Here is a 17,667-nt window from a genome sequence, read left to right as displayed (position 1 = left end):
AAAGGGAACCTCTGTCAGTATTCAACAGTGACATGAAAGAGATAATTTTATAAGTGACTTAAGCTAGTAAACAGTGATTTATATGCCCAAGCAGGTACTTATGAAGTTTCCCTTAGCTAGAAATCATAGCATTTACTTTGATATGATATATCACATAGGAGTTCCTGAAGACAGAGAATTGGAAGAGTGGGGGTAAAATGGGCACTTATGCATTTACCTTATAAAATATATGCAGAGTTTCGTTCTTGCCAGCGTATACATACATATACAAAGTTACTCTTCCCTTGGAGTAGATGTAACTTTGTGCTACAGATCTTTTGTGGAGTGTATTCCTGCTGTCTCACCTTTGCTGGTCAGAAATGTGGTAATCCTTTTAACATCTTTTGCTGCTCTAATATGGATTCTACAGCCTGTGGCCTGAATACATCAGAAACCAGCTTTCCACAATGGAATACTACTGCTTGGCATAGCTGTGATGACTTCTTCCAATGATACATTGTTTCTCTGAGGACAAGCAGGCTGCTTGTTCTCACATGTGGGTCGGTGTCCACGGCGGCCCAGGAATGGAGATTTTTTTTCTAGTAAAATCTAAAGAGCTTTGCGACAGCCAGCAAAGCGCGGGACGGACGCACTGCGCATGAGCGGCCATCTTCCCGCCCCCGCACATCCGTTCCCGCCTCAGTTTTTTCTTTTTCGCAGTGGAGAGTGGCTGCTTGTCGGTCTCTCTCCCTTAGGATCCAGGAAAAACTTAGGTGCCCTTTTCGCTTGCTGTTTGCCGCTTTTTTCTTGTTTCCCGTCGCCTTTTTCTTGTTTTTTCTTTTCTAGTAAAAAATAAAAAAAAAAACAAATCCTTTTTTTTTCCTTAGTTTTTGTCCTTAATAAGTTTCCTTTCGGTTCCATTGCGGCCTTTTGGGCCACCCGTCCATGGTTCCCTTTTTTTGTGCCCTGAGTTGGCACAATCAAGCCGTTTGATTTCGCCGCCACGATTTTTCCGCTGATGTCATCAAAGCCTTCCAGCGGCTTCAAGAAGTGTGCTCAGTGCCAGCGGTCGATCTCGGGCACTGACCCGCACTCCTGGTGCATTCAGTGCCTTAGGCCCGACCATCGCCCAGACGCTTGCAAGTTGTGTCTTAGCTTGAAAAAGCAGACACAGGCGTCAAGAAGAGCTCTTCGGGACCGCCTTTTCGGAGCTCTGACTCATTCCTTGGCGTCGACATCGGTACCAAGGTCAGCAGCGTCGATATCAGCACCGGGGATGGCATCGACATCGGGAGCGCAGGTAATGGCTGTCCGAACTTCCCCTGTAGCTGGAAGTAGTGAGCCGTCAAGTGGGTCTCCACCTGTCTCGAAGGCTCCTGCTGTGCAGGCCCAACAGGACCGACCGATGTCGGACCCGACCCAGAGGAGCCGTGTGGATTCCACGTCCTCCTCGTCGGTACCGAGCAGTACCGGTGACGTGCTTTGAGCAAAGGCGAAGAAGCATCAGCATCGGTCTCCCTCGAGGCACGGTACCGGGAGCTCTGGGGCATCAAGGGATTCGGCACCCGAAAAGCGCCAACGCCGGGAAGAGCGCTCACCCTCCATACAAGAGGTGTAGGTGCGTCGATCTTCGGACAGCCCAGTACCACCTCCCAGGCCTTCACAGATTCTGACTTCGACTCCGGTACCGGCCCCACAGCCTTCCTCTACAGCGACTCTGGAGGAGAGCATTCGAGCCATTCTTCCTGGTCTCCTGGAAGGGCTGCTGTATCAGTCTGCTCCGGTACCGGGGGTGCTTGTGCCCTCAGTACCATCGATGGAAGCGGCAGCTGGCTCAGTGCCTGTGGTGAGGTCCCCGATGCCGATACCGCTTGCGGCATCGGCCTCGGCCGCCACCCAGGTTGACTCCCCGTTGATGGAGACAGCTTCATCGCCGCCGGCATGGGAGTCGACCTCGCGACATCGAGGACATGGTTCCTCGGCGTCAAGACGGGCCCCGTTTCAGAATGTAGTTCGTGAACTCTTCTCCGATACCGAGGAGGATGCCTCCTGGGATGAAGGGGAAGACCCCAGATATTTCTCTTCCAAGGAGTCTTGTGGTCTTCCTTCTGATCCCACTCCTTCCCCTGAGAGGAAGCTTTCTCCACCGGAGAGTCTGTCCTTCTCCTCCTTTGTCCGTGAAATGTCTGTGGGCATTCCCTTCCCTGTGGTAAATGAGGATTAGCCCAGGACTGAGATGCTCGAGGTCCTGGACTATCCTTCGCCACCTAAGGAGTCATCCATTGCCCCTCTGCATAACGTCCTTAAAGAGAAATTGCTGAGGAATTGGATGAAACTATTATCTAATCCCACCATCCCTAAGAAAGCGGAGTCCCAATATCGGATCCATGGAGAATCTGAGTTGATGAGGTCGCAGTTACCTCACGACTCTGCAGTTGTGGATTCCACTCTCAAGAGAGCCAGAAGTACTTGAGATTTCGCCTTGGCGACCCCGGGGCGAGAGACTAGGCTTTAGACTCTTGGGAGGAAGGCCTACCAGTCCTCTATGCTCGGGTCCAAAATTCAGTCCTACCAGCTCTACACGAGCATTCACATGCGGAACAATGTTAAGCAACTGGCAGACTTGGTGGATAAGCTCCCTCCGGAGCACACCAGGCCTTTTCAGGAGGTGGTCAGGCAGCTGAAGGCGTGTCGTAAATTCCTGTCCAGGGGTGCTTATGACACTTTTGATGTTGCATCCAGATCCGCTGCTCAAGGTATAGTGATGCGCAGACTCTCATGGCTGCGTGCCTCTGACCTGGACAATCGGACCCAGCAGCGGCTTGCGGATGTCCCTTGCCAGGGGGATAATATTTTTGGTGAGAAGGTCGAGCAAGTGGTAGAGCAGCTCCACCAGCGGGAAACCACCCTCGACAAACTCTCCCACCGGGCGCCTTCAGCATCTACCTCAACAGGGAGACGATTTTTCAGGGGAAGGAGGAATGCTCTCTATACTTACAGTAAGCGTAGGTACAATCCACCTTCCCGACAGCCTTCTCAGGCTCAGCCTCAGTGCGCTCGTTCGCATCAACAGCTTGCGCCCAGACAGGCCCCTGCAGCTCCCCAGCAAAAGCAAGGGATGGGCTTTTGACTGGCTCCAGCTGAGCATAGCCGCCATAAACGTTCCTGTGCCGGACGATCTACCTGTCGAAGGGAGGTTAAAATTTTTTCACCAAAGGTGGCCTCTCATAACCTCCAACTGGTGGGTTCTTCAAATAGTCCGGTTGGGGTACTCCCTCAATTTGATCTCCAGATCTCCAAATTGTCCACCGGGAGCTCAGTCTTTCAGCTTCCAGTACAGGCAGGTACTTGCAGAAGAACTCTCCACCCTTCTCAGCGCCAATGCGGTCGAGCCTGTTTCACCAAGGCAAGAAGGGCTGGGATTCTATTCCAGGTACTTCCTTGTGCAAAAGAAAACAGGGGGGATACGTCCCATCCTAGACCTAAGGGCCCTGAACAAATATCTGGTCAGAGAAAAATTCAGGATGGTTTCCCTGGGCACCCTTTTTCCCATGATTCAGAAAAACAATTGGCTATGCTCTCTGGACTTAAAGGATGCTTGTACTCACATTCCGATACTTCCAGCTCACAGGAAGTATCTGCGATTCCGTCTGGGAACACAGCACTTTCAGTATTGTGTTCTGCCCTTTGGGCTCGCCTCCACGCCCAGGGTGTTTACAAAATGCCTAGCGGTGGTTGCAGTGTCACTACGCAGACTGGGAGTGCATGCGTTCCCTTATCTCGACGATTGGCTGGTGAAGAACACCTCAGAAGCAGGAGCTCTACAGTCCATGCAAATAACTATTCGACTCTTGGAGCTACTAGGGTTTGTCATCAATTACCCAAAGTCCCACCTTCTTCCAGTTCAACAGCTAGAATTCATAGGAGCTCTGCTGGACTCTCAGACAGCTCGGGCGTATCATCCCGAGACGAGAGCAGACAACCTTCTGTCTCTCATTTCCATGGCCAGGGCATCTCAGCAGATCACGGCTCGGCAGATGTTGAGACTTCTAGGCCACATGGCCTCCAAGGTTCATGTTACACCCATGGCATGCCTGCACATGAGATCTGCTCAATGGACCCTAGCTTCCCAGTGGTATCAAGCTGCGGGGAATCTAGAGGATGTGATCCAGCTGTCCACCAATTTTCACAATTCCCTTCAGTGGTGGACAATTCGATCCAATTTGACTCTGGGACGTCCCTGCCAAATTCCTCAGCCTCAAAAACTGCTGACCACGGATGCATCTCTCCTGGGGTGGAGAGTGCATGTAGGTGGGCTCCACACTCAGGGAGTATGGTCCCTCCAGGAGTCAGTCTTCAGATCAATGTCCTGGAGCTGCGAGCGATCTGGAACGCTCTGAAGGCTTTCAGAGATTGGCTGTCCAATCAAATTATTCAAATTCAGACAGACAACCAGGTGCCATGTATTACGTCAACAAGCAGGGGGGCACCGGATCTTGCCCCCTGTGTTGGGAGGCCTTCCAGATGTGGCTTTGGGTTCGCTGTCACGGCATGTTTCTCCAGGCCACGTATCTGGCAGGCATAAACAACAGTCTGGCCGACAGATTGAGCAGGATAATGCAACCTCACGAGTGGTCACTCAACTGCAGAGTTGTTCACAAGATCTTCCAAGAGTGGGGCGCACCCTCGGTGGATCTTTTTGCCACTCAGCTCAATCACAAGGTCCCTCAGTTCTGTTCCAGACTTCAGGTCCACGACAGACTAGCGTCAGATGCCTTTCTCCTTCACTGGGGGAAGGGCCTGTTGTACGCATATCCTCCCATACCTCTCGTGGGGAAGATTTTGCTGAAACTCAAGCAAGACCGCGGAACCATGATTCTGATTGCACCCTTTTGGCCGCGTCAGATTTGGTTCCCTCTTCTTCTGGAGTTGTCCTCTGAAGAACCGTGGAGATTGGAGTGTTTTCCAACTCTCATCACTCAGAATGAGGGTGCGCTTCTGCATCCCGAACTCCAGTCTCTGGCTCTCACGGCCTGGATGTTGAGAGCGTAGACTTTGCTTCCTTGGGTCTTTCTGAGGGTGTCTCCCGAGTCTTGCTTGCTTCCAGGAAAGATTCCACAAAGAAGTGTTACTCTTTTAAGTGGAGGAGGTTTGCTGTCCGGTGTGACAGGAAGGTCCTAGATCCTCGCTCTTGTCCTACACAGACCCTGCATGAAGCCTGTCAGCACCTGTCTACACCTGTCAGCATCTGCTCTCAAGACCAACTCCGAAAGAGTTCATCTTAGTGCAATTAGTGTTTTTCATTATCGTGTAGAGGGTAAGCCTATCTCTGTACAGTCTTTAGTTGTTCGCTTTTGTCAAAGCCCCCTGTCAAACCTCCACCAGTATCATAGGATCTCAACGTCGTTCTCACCCAGCTAATGAAGCCTCCTTTTCAGCCACTGAATTACTCCCATCTGAAGTATTTGGCCTGGAAGGTCATTTTCTTGGTGGCGGTTACTTCAGCTCGTAGAGTCAGTGAGCTTCAAGTCTTGGTAGCCCATGCTCCCTATACTATATTTCATCATAAAAGAGTAGTCCTCCGCACTCACCCTAAGGTCTTACTGAAAGTGGTGTCAGAGTTCCATCTAAACCAGTCAATTGTCTTGCCAAAAATTTTTCCCCATCCTCATACCCGCCCTGCTGAACGTCAGTTCCATACATTGGACTGCAAGAGAGCATTGGCCTTCTATGTGGAGCGGACAAGCCCCTTCAGACAGTCCACCCAAATGTTTGTTTCTTTTGATCCCAACAGGAAGGGAGTTGCTGTCGGGAAACGCACCATTTCAAATTGGCTAGCAGATTGCATTTCCTTCACATGCCCAAGCTGGGCTGACTCTTGAGGTTCATGTCACAGCTCATAGTGTTAGAGCCATGGCAGTGTCTGTGGCTCACTTGAAGTCAGCCACTATTGAAGAGATTGCAAGGCTGCGACATGGTCATCTGTCCACACATTCACATCTCATTACTGCCTTCAGCAGGACTCCCGACGCGACAGTCGGTTCGGGCAGTCGGTGTTGCAGAATCTGTTTGGGGTCTAGAATCCAACTCCACCCCCCTAGGCCCATTTTTGTTCTGTTCCAGGCTGCACTCTCAGTTAGCTGTTTCTTCGTAGGTCAATCTCTGTTATGTCCTCACCGTTGTGAGGCCCAATTGACCTTTCTTTGTTGCTTTGAGTGAGCCTGGGGGTCTAGGGATACCCCACATGTGAGAACAAGCAGTCTGCTTGTCCTCGGAGAAAGCGAAGTTACTTATCTGTAGCAGGTATTCTCCGAGGACAGCAGGCTGATTGTTCTTGGCAACCCGCCCACCTCCCCTCTGGAGTTGTTTTATTCTTTATTTGCTTTTAATATAACTGAGGCGGGAACGGACGCACGTGGGCGGGAAGATGGCCGCACATGTGCAGTGCGTCTGTCCCGCGCTTTGCTGGCTATCGCAAAGCTCTTTAGATTTTACTAGAAAAAATCTCCATTCCTGGGGCCGCCGTGGACGCCAACCCACATATGAGAACAATCAGCCTGCTGTCCTCGGAGAATACCTGCTACAGGTTAGTAACTTCGCTTTACTGCAATCTAGCCTCCAGTTATGTCCTGGGAAGCGTGGAGGAGTGTACCTCACAGAGAGAGTCTCTGGGAGTATTTGTGAACCAAGAGGGAGTTTGCTACCACACTTGTGATTGATAAGAGTTTCTTTGCTGCAATCACAAGGCCTCTCATTATCATCACCATGAATTCTGCTGGCCAGAAGTACACAGTTTGTGATTGGTCCATATGTGTCACCTGGACTGAGAGGGATGCCAATGTTGCACAGAAGAGAAAGAAAGAAGATCAGAAGAAAAGATTTGCCTAGAGTATAATCTCTCTCGGAGGAACTAGAGAGACTGATTTTTCCCAGACACCTGTGAACTGAATTCTGTGCTGAGCACTGCACAAAAGTTCAAAAGCTAAGAAGGTTAGTTTAGCTGCAGCTTTGGCTTTCCATGAACTGCACAGAGCAAAACTTTGGATTTTATTCCTGAGCAAATTCGCAGATACTCTGCTAGAGTCTCAATAGAGGAATCCAATTCTTTACTACACTGGAAGTCTAGAACTTACAGACTGCAGAGGGTGAGAGAAGTAGGATTATCCCTCCTACAGTTCAGGGTAGTTAGTCTTGTTTGCTTGTGATGGACTAGTTTGTCCCAGGTTGTGGTCTTTGGCTTTATTCTGCTGCAATATGATCTTCTCAGGATATATTATAGTTGTGTAGTCACTCATACATATTTTGTTATATATATAGTAGTGTGAACATTAGGGTAGTTAAATACTTATATTTTAAACTTCTTTAACGCCTGTCCAGTGATATAAAAATGTGCTTAAGGTAATACATATTTCCTTTTACAATTTCCTTTTCATCTGTTTCTGCTCTTATTGTACTTTTCTTTGATTAAAACCACTACTACATGTATCACAATTTCAATTGGACAATGTAGCAGTAGATGATACATAAATCAGAACAGCTGGTTCCCTCTCTACCCACACACACAAACTTTCCTCCCTGTAACTGAATCCTTTAAGTACCATTAATAAAATGCTACTGTACACCTCCCATGGGGTACATCAAAAACCAGGAGATAAAAAGGCAAATAATCAGATAAACTGGAAGCTCAGGACAAAATGTCAAAAGCAATCATGTGCGTAATTCACATGCAATAAAGAACTTTCCAAAATAATGATATTTATTTTCTTATGAACTCTAGATTCCACAGAAAAATGTCAAGTATATGTCTATAACACCGTCGATCTAGGTATTCTAAGTAACACAAAAGCGTCATTTACAGTTCATTGTTTTCTGTTACCTTTTCCACTTTTCCACCATTGATGTCATTTGGGAGGAACTTCTTGCCAATGGCTCTTATATCTGTCTGAAATTAAAATAAATTACAAAACAACATTTTTACAATGGATTTAAAATTTTATCTTATTTTACAAATAGCTCTAGGAGAAAATAAGCAGCAAATTAAATCAGCTGGCAAACTGCATTCTAACAACAGAAAAAGCATGGGAATTTATACTTAGCAAGCAGAGATGGTTGTGATAGAAATCTCACTACCACATGTACACGATAATTCCTCTGCACTGTATATTTGACATAATTTGCTACTGCTCAGTGCCACAAATATGCAAAAGAAAATTGCTTTATGCCACAGAAGGGGCTTAAGCTTGTGCTGGGGGGGGGGGGGGGGGGAATGTAACTCACCAACACAACAAAAGCTATAAGACCTGTTCACTAAAATGTGGTAAGCAGTTACCATATGAATTAGTATGAACTAACTCTGAGCATGAGGCCATGACACTAACCATGTACTAATTCATGGGGTAAATATACAAACAAACCTATGTGAGAAGTGAAGTTCAAACAATATACCTAAATAATTCACTTCATTAAAAGTGGTTCATGAAGTATCCAAATGGGTCTAAATGGTGCCCCTGTATTGTGTACAATTCTGAAGATCGTATCTTCAAAAAGATACAAATAGGGTAGAGTAGGTCGAGAGGGTGGTTAGTAAATTTGGTCAGTGATCTTAGTCATAAAGTGTATGGGAACAGACAGATATGGGGAGTGATATGATAGAGACATTTAAAAATGTATGTAGCATAAATGCACAAGAGGTAAGTCTCTTCCAATTGAAAGGAAGCTCTGGAATGAGGGGGCATAGTTTGAAGGTGAAAGGGGAAAGACTCAGAAGTAACCTGAGGAAATACTTCTTCACGAAGAGGATAGTGAATTCATGGAATGGCCTCCCGGTGGATATGGTGGAGACAAAAACAGTATCTGAATTCAAGAGAGCTTGGGACAAGTACATAGAATATCAGACAAGCAGATGATCAAAAGCCCCGCGCTTCTCCAAACAGCACTCTAAAAATAGCACTGGAACAGCGTGGGGCACTATTGGACCTATGATCAGAGATAATGACATGCAAATTTAAGCACGCAATTATCTCTGATCATGGAGTAAAAGTGCGGAAGGATTGTGCCTGAGCACAACACAACACAGGGGCTGGAGATCCATGGGACCCACCAGACCCCAATTCCCCTGGCCCCAAGAAAGGCAAAACGGAGGCCGGAGGTCCAGCGGACCCCCCCCCCCCCCCCCCCCGACAAAGGTTCAGGGAGGGCTGGAGATCCGGTGGGTCTCCAGCCTCCTTCTAACCGCCCCCCCCCCCCCCACCAGCATTTCTAAAAAGTCCATAGTGGCCCAGGATACACTGGGCAGGGCTGGGCGCTGCCATTTTTCAGGTGGTGTCAAAGGAAGTGGAGGGAGGCAGGCTACCTCCCTCCTCCAACTCAAGGTAGGGGTGGGGAGATTGACAACGGCCCAATGGACCAACAGGGTCCCTTTGATAATGCTGGGGGGGGGGGGGCTGGAAACCCACTGGATCTCCAGCCCTCCCTGAACTGTGTTGGGATGTATCCCTGTATCCTGGGATGCACTGGGCAGGGCTGGGCACTGCCATTTTGCAGGCAGTGACGAAGGAAGAGGAGGGAGGCAGGCTACCTCCCTCCTCCAACTCAAGGTAGGGGGATTGAAAGCGGCCCACTGGACCACCAGGGACTTCTTGCTAATGCTGGGGGGGGGGTGTTGGGGGGCAGGAGACCCACCGAATCTCCAGCCCTCTCTGAAACTGTGTCGAGGGGGGGGTCGGAGGGACCGGAGGTCCGCTGGGTGTGTGTGTGGGGGGGGGGGTGGTCATCGGTTCCTGGGGGTTGCTTCATTGGTGGGAATGGGGGCCTGCTAGCATGCAAATGCATGCTGAACAGAGCTCACCATTCCTCCCCAATGGTCTGCAAAACCTAACGCCATCTCGGAGCTGGCGTAGGGTTTGCCACAGCCAGCAAGCCAATCTTTGAGTTGCTGATCATTGGGGATAAATACTTTTAGCATGCATTTGCATGTTGTTTGCGCTAAGAGCTCTGTTTTGCATGCATTTGTATGCAAGTTGCATTCAGAGCCCCTGAGCGCATTGTTTCACACGCTCGGAGACTCTGTTCATGGGGTGGTAGCAAACGCAGGCGCTAAGAGCCTCTAGCGCAGGCATTTGCTTCTGATCATTTGTATGTAAGGGATTGATAGGGAGAATAGAAAGCATGGATGGGCAGACTGGATAGGCCATATGGTCTTTATCTGCCTACATTTTTCTATGTTTTACAAGCAAAGAATGACTACTACAAAATTGCATGGAGATACAAACAAGTAAAAGGTAGATGCACCAAATGATAGCACCTACTTTTACATGAACTCCAAGCAGGTATTCCAGCAATCATAGTTTAAGAACAGTGGCAGTTTCGCCATGTACGTATATACATAAACTACATGTACACAGACATATTTGAACCTGCTTCAGAGAGGTATAAATCTGTGCATGAGAATAGTTCTCAGGCCTATTTTATGCTGCCTTTAAAAAACAGGTAATTGTTTTCTTAATCTTGTCATTCATGTTATGATACTACTCCCCAAATCAACCTCTTAAAAAAAAAACTGAAATAGTAAAGGAAAGTTGATTTTAAAGATTTTCATCATATGACATACGCACATAATTTTATTTTTATGCAATGTATTACTCATAACTGATGCCAGACAGGCTGCACTGGAAACTCAAGTCTACCATTTTTTCAGATATAAATTACAGGAAGAAAGCAGCACTACTCCCCTGCTAGTATGTCTCAGCCCTGCTGTGGAAGGATCAACTCTATGCGCGAGAGAGTAATTCAGTAACTTGGAGGGGGCATAATCGAACGGAGCCGACCATCTATAAGGGCAGCCATCTCTAACGCCGGCCCCGTCAAGCGGCGTACCCGACTGTATTATCGGAACAAGATGGCCGGCCATGTTTCGTTTCGATAATACGGTCGGGGCCGGCCAAATCTCAACATTTGGCCTGCCCTTACAGATCGCCGGCGTTAGAGATGGCCGCCATTGGTTTTTGCCGATAATGGAAACTAATGGCAGCCATCTCAAACCCGGCCAAATCCAAGGCATTTGGTCGTGGGAGGAGCCAGCATTTGTAATGCAGTGGTCCCCCTGACATGCCAGGACACCAACCGGGCACCCTAGGGGGCACTGCAGTGGATTTCACAACTTGATCCCAGGTACACAGCTCCCTTACCTTGTGTGCTGAGCACCCCAAAACCCACTCCCCACAACTGTACACCACTACCATAGCCCTTACGGGTGAAGGGGGGCACCTAGATGTGGGTCCAGTGGGTTTGTGGTGGGTCTTGGAGGGCTCCCGTTTACCACTACAAGTGTAACAGGTGGGGGGAGATGGGCCTGGGTCCACCTGCCTGAAGTGCACTGCAGTACCCACTAAAAACTGCTCCAGGGACCTGCATAGTGCTGTGATGGAGCATGGTATGACAGTTGAGGCTGGCATAGAGGATGGCAAAAAAATGTTTTTTGTTTTTTGGGTGGGAGGGGGTTGGTGACCACTGGGGGAGTAAGGGGAGGTGATCCCCGATTCCCTCCAGTGGTCATCTGGTCATTTAGGGCACATTTTTGAGGCTTGGTCGTGAACAAAAAAGGACCAAGTAAAGTCGGCCAAATGCTCGTCAGAGCCGGCCTTCTTTTTTCCATTATCGGCCGAGGCCAGCCATCTCTTAACCACACCCCCGCCCCACCTTCGGTACACCTCCGACACACCCCCTTTAACTTTGGCCGGCCCTGCGACGGAAAGCAGTTGAAGCCGGCCAAAATTGGTTTTCGATTATACCGATTTGGCCAGGTTTAGGAGATTGCCGGCCATCTCCCGATTTGTGTCAGAAAATGGCCGCCCTTCTCCTTCGAAAATAAGCAGGATAGTAACATAGTAGATGACAGCAGATAAAGACTAGTACGGTCCATCCAGTCTGCCCAACAAGATAAACTCATATGTGCTATTTTATATGTATACCTGACCTTGATTTATCCTTCCCATTTTCGGGACATAGACCGTAGAAGTCTGCCCAACACTTGCCCCACCTCCCAACCACCGGTGCTGCCACCCAATCTCCGCTAAGCATCTGAGGATTCATTCCTTCTGAACAAGATTCCTTTATGTTTATCCCACACATTTTTGAATTCTGTTACAGTTTTCATCTCCACCACCTCCCACGGGAAGGTATTCCAAGTATCCACCACTCTCTCCGTGAAAAAATACTTCCTGACATTTTTCTTGAGTCTGGCCACCTTCAACCTCATTTCATGTCCTCTAGTTCTACTGCCTTCCCATCTCTGGAAAAGATTTGTTTGCGGATTAATACCTTTCAAATATCTGAATGTCTGTATCATATCACCCGTTTCTCCTTTCCTCCAGGGTATACATGTTCAAAATAGTATGCATGTATGTGCAACCTGTGGCCTCTGCTGAAATTACCAGCAACTGTACCAATTAGTGCCAAACTGTAATAATAGTTTTAGGCACAGGAATATAGATTACTAGTGTATAATAATATTAGAAAATGATGCTTACTAAGCAACATTGTATTTATAATATACTTTACAAATATGCAAAATTCACAAATCCAGACTACAGAATGTGGTATATTTTGCACTGTGAAATGTGCTATTGTAAAATTAGCAAACATTATTTAATCAGTACAAAAGCTGACTCTTCTACAATTTAAAACAGATGTAGCAAGACATTCAAACATGCTAGATAATTAAATAAATAAAAATGAAGAGCACCTGACTCTATACTGTTGTCAAAATGCAATCGAAAAGTTACATAAGTTTCTATTCACAAAGGGAAAATTAGGTTCTTACCGTGATAATTTTCTTTCCTTTAGTCATAGCAGATGCAGCCTTTACAGATGGGTTGTGTCCATCAACCAGCAGAGGGAGATAGAGAGCACACTTTTTCAGTGCCTCATACCAGCTTGCTCCACTGCCTCTCTTCAGTATTTGAAGCTTCCAAAGCAGTATGGCAAACCGCAATGGGAATAACATGAGCTTTCCTCACAGCGAACGATGGCCCTACAACAAAGGGCATTAACTCAGAATGGTGGGAATGAAACATCCTCCCGGAGGGCATAAACTCGTCCTCCACTGAGACATAACTGGAGGGAATAAACTCGTCCTCCCGAAGGGAATAAACTCATCCTCCAAAACATGAAACTGGAGGGAATTAAGTTATCCTCCTTTAATTGAACAAGAATCTTGAAGACCGTTTTCCGACTTTCTCCCAAGGACAGAATTTCCAGGAAACACGAACAGAACCTGAAATAGATTTACAGCAGATAGCATCAGACAGGGAGGGATCATGGCTGCATCTGCTATGACTAAAGGAAAGAAAATTATCACGGTAAGAAACTAATTTTCCCTTCCTTGTCATCAAGCAGATGCAGCCATTACAGATGGGATGTATCAAAGCAATCCCTAGATAGGGTGGGAACAAGCCACACCACGCGCCAGCACTTGCACTCCAAAATGTGCGTCCCTCCTGGCAGCCACATCCAGCCTGTAATGTCGGGCAAAAGAGCTTAGAAGCCCATGTTGCTGCACTACAAATCTCTTGAACAGAGAGTGCTCCAGTTTCAGCCCGAGAAGAGGAAATTCCTCTAGTGGAATGCGCCTTAAAGGCATCAGGCGGAGGCCGGCCGGCAAGCAAATAACCTGAAAAGATAGATTCTTTGAGCCAGCGAGCAATAGTGGCTTTAGACGCTGGAGACCCTCTGCGAGGACCTGATAGCAAAACAAACAAATGATCAGAGGTCCTGAAAGAGTTAGTAACTCGCAGATACTGCAGCAGAGTCCTGCGCACGTCCAACAGGTGTAATTGCCCAAAAGATTCTGGAAACTCCTCCTTGACAAAGGAGGGCAAGAAAATAGGTTGGTTTAGGTGAAACGCTGAAACCACCTTAGGCAAGAAGGAAGGCCTGGCCCGAACCGTGAACCCGGACTCTGAAAACTGCAGAAAAGGGTCTCTACAGGACAGCGCCTGGAGCTCTGACACCCGTCTCGCCAAAGTAATGGCCACTAAAAAGATGGCCTTCAGTGGCATTCCTCGCCGCAGCATGCTGTCTGAGAGCCACCACTCCATACTGAGTCGGGCCGCAGGGAGCCAAGAGAGTCTGCATTGATAATCCTGAGATACTGGAGACCATCTTTGGAGTAGAGCATACTGTAGAGGTCTCAGGTGCGCTCTCGCCCAGGGCACCAGTTCCATGGTGGCCGTCATCGATCCAAGCAGCTGGACAATGTCCCAAGCTCGCGGGCGGGGCATCCTCAGGAGCAAACGGACCTGATTCTGAAGCTTGCACCGCCTTTGCTCGGGTAGGTACACATACCCCGAGGCTGTGTCGAACCTGGCCCCCAAATATTCTAGAGACTGCAAGGGGGTCAGGTGACTTTTGGCCAAATTGACGACCCAGCCCAGAGATTGAAGTACTGAGACCACTCTGCCTGACTCTCTGCAGCAGAGTTTGCTCGAATGAGCCAGTCGTCCAGGTACGGGTGAACCCGAATACCCTCTCGCCTTAGAAAAGCAGCTACTACCACCATAACCTTCGAAAAGGTGCGGCGAGCTGTGGCAAGGCCAAAAGGCAAGGCCCGGAACTGGAAATGCTTTCCCATTACCGCAAACCTCAGAAACTTCTGGTGCGGGGGCCAAATTGGTATGTGCAAGTAAGCTTCTTTCAGGTCCAGAGACGTGAGAAACTCTCCTGGCTGTACCGCCGCAATGACAGAGCGCAGGGTTTCCATGTGAAAAAGCCGCACTCTCAGGGACTTGTTAAATTTAGAGATGGGAGTAACTAGCGAGGTAATTAAATTTGCTGATGACACAAAGTTATTCAAAGTCGTTAAATCGCGACAGGATTGTGAAAAATTACAAGAGGACCTTACGAGACTGGGAGACTGGGCGGCTAAATGGCAGATGATGTTTAATGTGAGCAAGTGCAAGGTGATGCATGTGGGAAAAAAGAACCCAAATTATAGCTACGTCATGCAAGGTTCCACGTTAGAAGTTACGGACCAAGAAAGGGATCTGGGTGTCGTCGTCGATAACACACTGAAACCTTCTGCTCAGTGTGCTGCTGCGGCTAAGAAAGCGAATAGAATGTTGGGTATTATCAGGAAAGGTATGGAAAACAGGTGTGAGGATGTTATAATGCCGTTGTATCGCTCCATGGTGCGACCGCACCTTGAGTATTGTGTTCAATTCTGGTCGCCGCATCTCAAGAAAGATATAGTAGAATTGGAAAAGGTGCAGCGAAGGGTGACTAAAATGATAGCGGGGATGGGACGACTTCCCTATGAAGAAAGACTAAGGAGGCTAGGGCTATACAGCTTGGAGAAGAGACGGCTGAGGGGAGACATGATAGAGGTATATAAAATAATGAGTGGAGTGGAACAGGTGGATGTGAAGCGTCTGTTCACGCTTTCCAAAAATACTAGGACTAGGGGGCATGCGATGAAACTACAGTGTAGTAAATTTAAAACAAATCGGAGAAAATTTTTCTTCACCCAACGTGTAATTAAACTCTGGAATTCGTTGCCGGAGAAAGTGGTGAAGGCGGTTAGCTTAGCAGAGTTTAAAAAGGGGTTGGACGGTTTCCTAAAGGACAAGTCCATAAACCGCTACTAAACGGACTTGGAAAACTCCAAAATTCCAGGAATAACATGTATAGAATGTTTGTACGTTTGGGAAGCTTGCCAGGTGCCCTTGGCCTGGATTGGCCGCTGTCGTGGACAGGATGCTGGGCTCGATGGACCCTTGGTCTTTTCCCAGTATGGCATTACTTATGTACTTATGTACTTAATTCTTTTAAATCCAGAATAGGGTGAAAAGACCCTCCTTTTCGCGGCACCACAAAGTAGATGGAGTAGCGGCCGCAGCCGTGTTCGGCGGGAGGTACCGGGGACACGGCCCCTATCTGAATCAGACCTTGCAAAGTCTCCTCTACCGCCGCCCGTTTGGCGGCAGAACCGCATCGGAACTCCACAAACACGTCTCTTACAGGGGCGTTGAATTCTATTCTGAAACCGTCTCTGATCAGGTCCAAGACCCACTGATCTGAGGAAATGTTGGTCCACTCCTCCGATGACAGGACTCGAGGAGAGGGCCGGCGCACCATCATTGAGAGGGTCGCCCCTGAACTCCAGGCCTTGAGCCAGTGGCTGTGGAACGTTTGTCCGAGCGAAAGGAGTTCCTCTGCTGAAAACGGGAACGAGAAGTGAACCCAGCAGAACGCCCCGGGCGGTACCTTCAAGCTTCATGGAAGCGAGGTCTGTAAGAGGAGTGGACCGCCGCACCCTTAGAGGAAGGCCAAGGCCTATCTTCGGGCAAGCGCTGGGGTTTAGCCTCACCCAGGCCCTTCACAATTTTCACCAACTCCTCACCAAACAGGAGAAGGCCTTGAAAGGGCAACTTCACCAACCTTTGCTTAGAGGCCATGTCCGCTGCCCAATGCCATAGCCAAATGCCATGTGTTTAGCCGAAGCTCTGACAATATCATAAAGGGCGTCAGCAAGAAAGGACAAGGCCGACTCCATCCGCGGAGCCACATCTGAAAAGGGCTCCGCTCCATCACCGGCCTGTTCCACTGCCTGTTGCAACCAAGCCAGGCAGGCTCTAGCAGCATAACAAGTGCATGCAGACGCCCGAATAGTGAGACCTTGCAATTTCCATTGACCGTTTAAGTGCTGATTCCAGTCTACGGTCTTGAATATCCTTCAAGGCAACACCTCCTTCAACAGGGAGGGTAGTTCTCTTTGTCACAGCTGTGACTAGGGCATCCACTTTAGGCATAGCAAAGCGAGCCATATGCTCCTCACTCAGAGGGTATAATTACCCCATAGCCCTGGAAACTTTCAAAGGTCCCTCGGGGTCAGCCCATTGAGCCGAAATAAGCTCTTGGATGGAGTCATGCAAAGGAAAGGCTCGAGCAGGCTTTTTGGTACTAGCCATTCTAGGATTCACAGAGGAGGCTGTGCCACTGGCAGGGTCCTCAATAGAGAGAGCCTGCAGGGCATCATAAATAAGCGCTGGCAGCTTATCACGGTGGAAAATCCTACCGCGGAGGGATCATCAAGATCCTGAGTCACTTCTGCACCAGACTCTGGCTCCTCAGACCATGAAGGCCTGCCAGAGTCCTCCGAATCCTCGCAGCCCAACCACGGGGGGAAAAAGGAGGTGCAGCACTCTCTGAAGGGGAATGAGCCCCTCTGCGCTTCATATTCTTCCAATTATCAGGGAATAACGCCTCAGAGGGCATACCCAGGCTAGAATCCACCGGGGGGGCATTAGAAGAGGCCCCTGCAGGGCTTTGTGGGAGAGCTCTTTTAAGCATGTATGCTTTATGCATTAATAAGACAAAATCAGGGGAGAAAAACTCACCCTGGGCACCCGGATCTCTGCCGGGGCTAGTAGCTCTCATATCAGCCTCACTCCAAAGCCTCCCCCCGGGCTCAGGACTCTCCGTCTCAGCGGAGGTCGCGCCATGTGGTAAATTCAAAATGGCGTCCGCTGCCAGCTCAGAGCGCGAAGAATCGTCCCTCGCCATGCTCGGGCCGGCTCTAACGTCTGTACAGCACGATTTACAGAGCCCCGCTGCTGATCTGCACTTGCCACACTTGGAACAGCGCTTTACTGTCTCCGCAGCCATCGCCGAAAACGGCAGTAAAATTCAAAA

General features: G+C 48.6%; 1 protein-coding gene across 2 annotated transcripts in view; it reads right to left on the bottom strand.

Annotated features, from left to right (window-relative positions):
• The window catches only part of TDRD3 (tudor domain containing 3), a 459,135-nt gene that overhangs the window by 303,936 nt on the left and 137,532 nt on the right, over positions 1 to 17,667 (bottom strand). For both annotated transcript variants that reach the window (XM_030200566.1, XM_030200565.1), the window contains exon 3: positions 7,856 to 7,921. In XM_030200566.1, the coding sequence (XP_030056426.1) occupies positions 7,856 to 7,921 (66 nt within the window). The remainder of the gene's footprint in view (positions 1 to 7,855; positions 7,922 to 17,667) is intronic.

The sequence above is a fragment of the Microcaecilia unicolor genome, chromosome 4, assembly GCF_901765095.1.
Source record: "Microcaecilia unicolor chromosome 4, aMicUni1.1, whole genome shotgun sequence".
NCBI lineage: Eukaryota > Metazoa > Chordata > Amphibia > Gymnophiona > Siphonopidae > Microcaecilia > Microcaecilia unicolor.
Note: the sequence above shows the minus strand (reverse complement) of the source record. Positions and strands in the feature narration are given on the sequence as shown.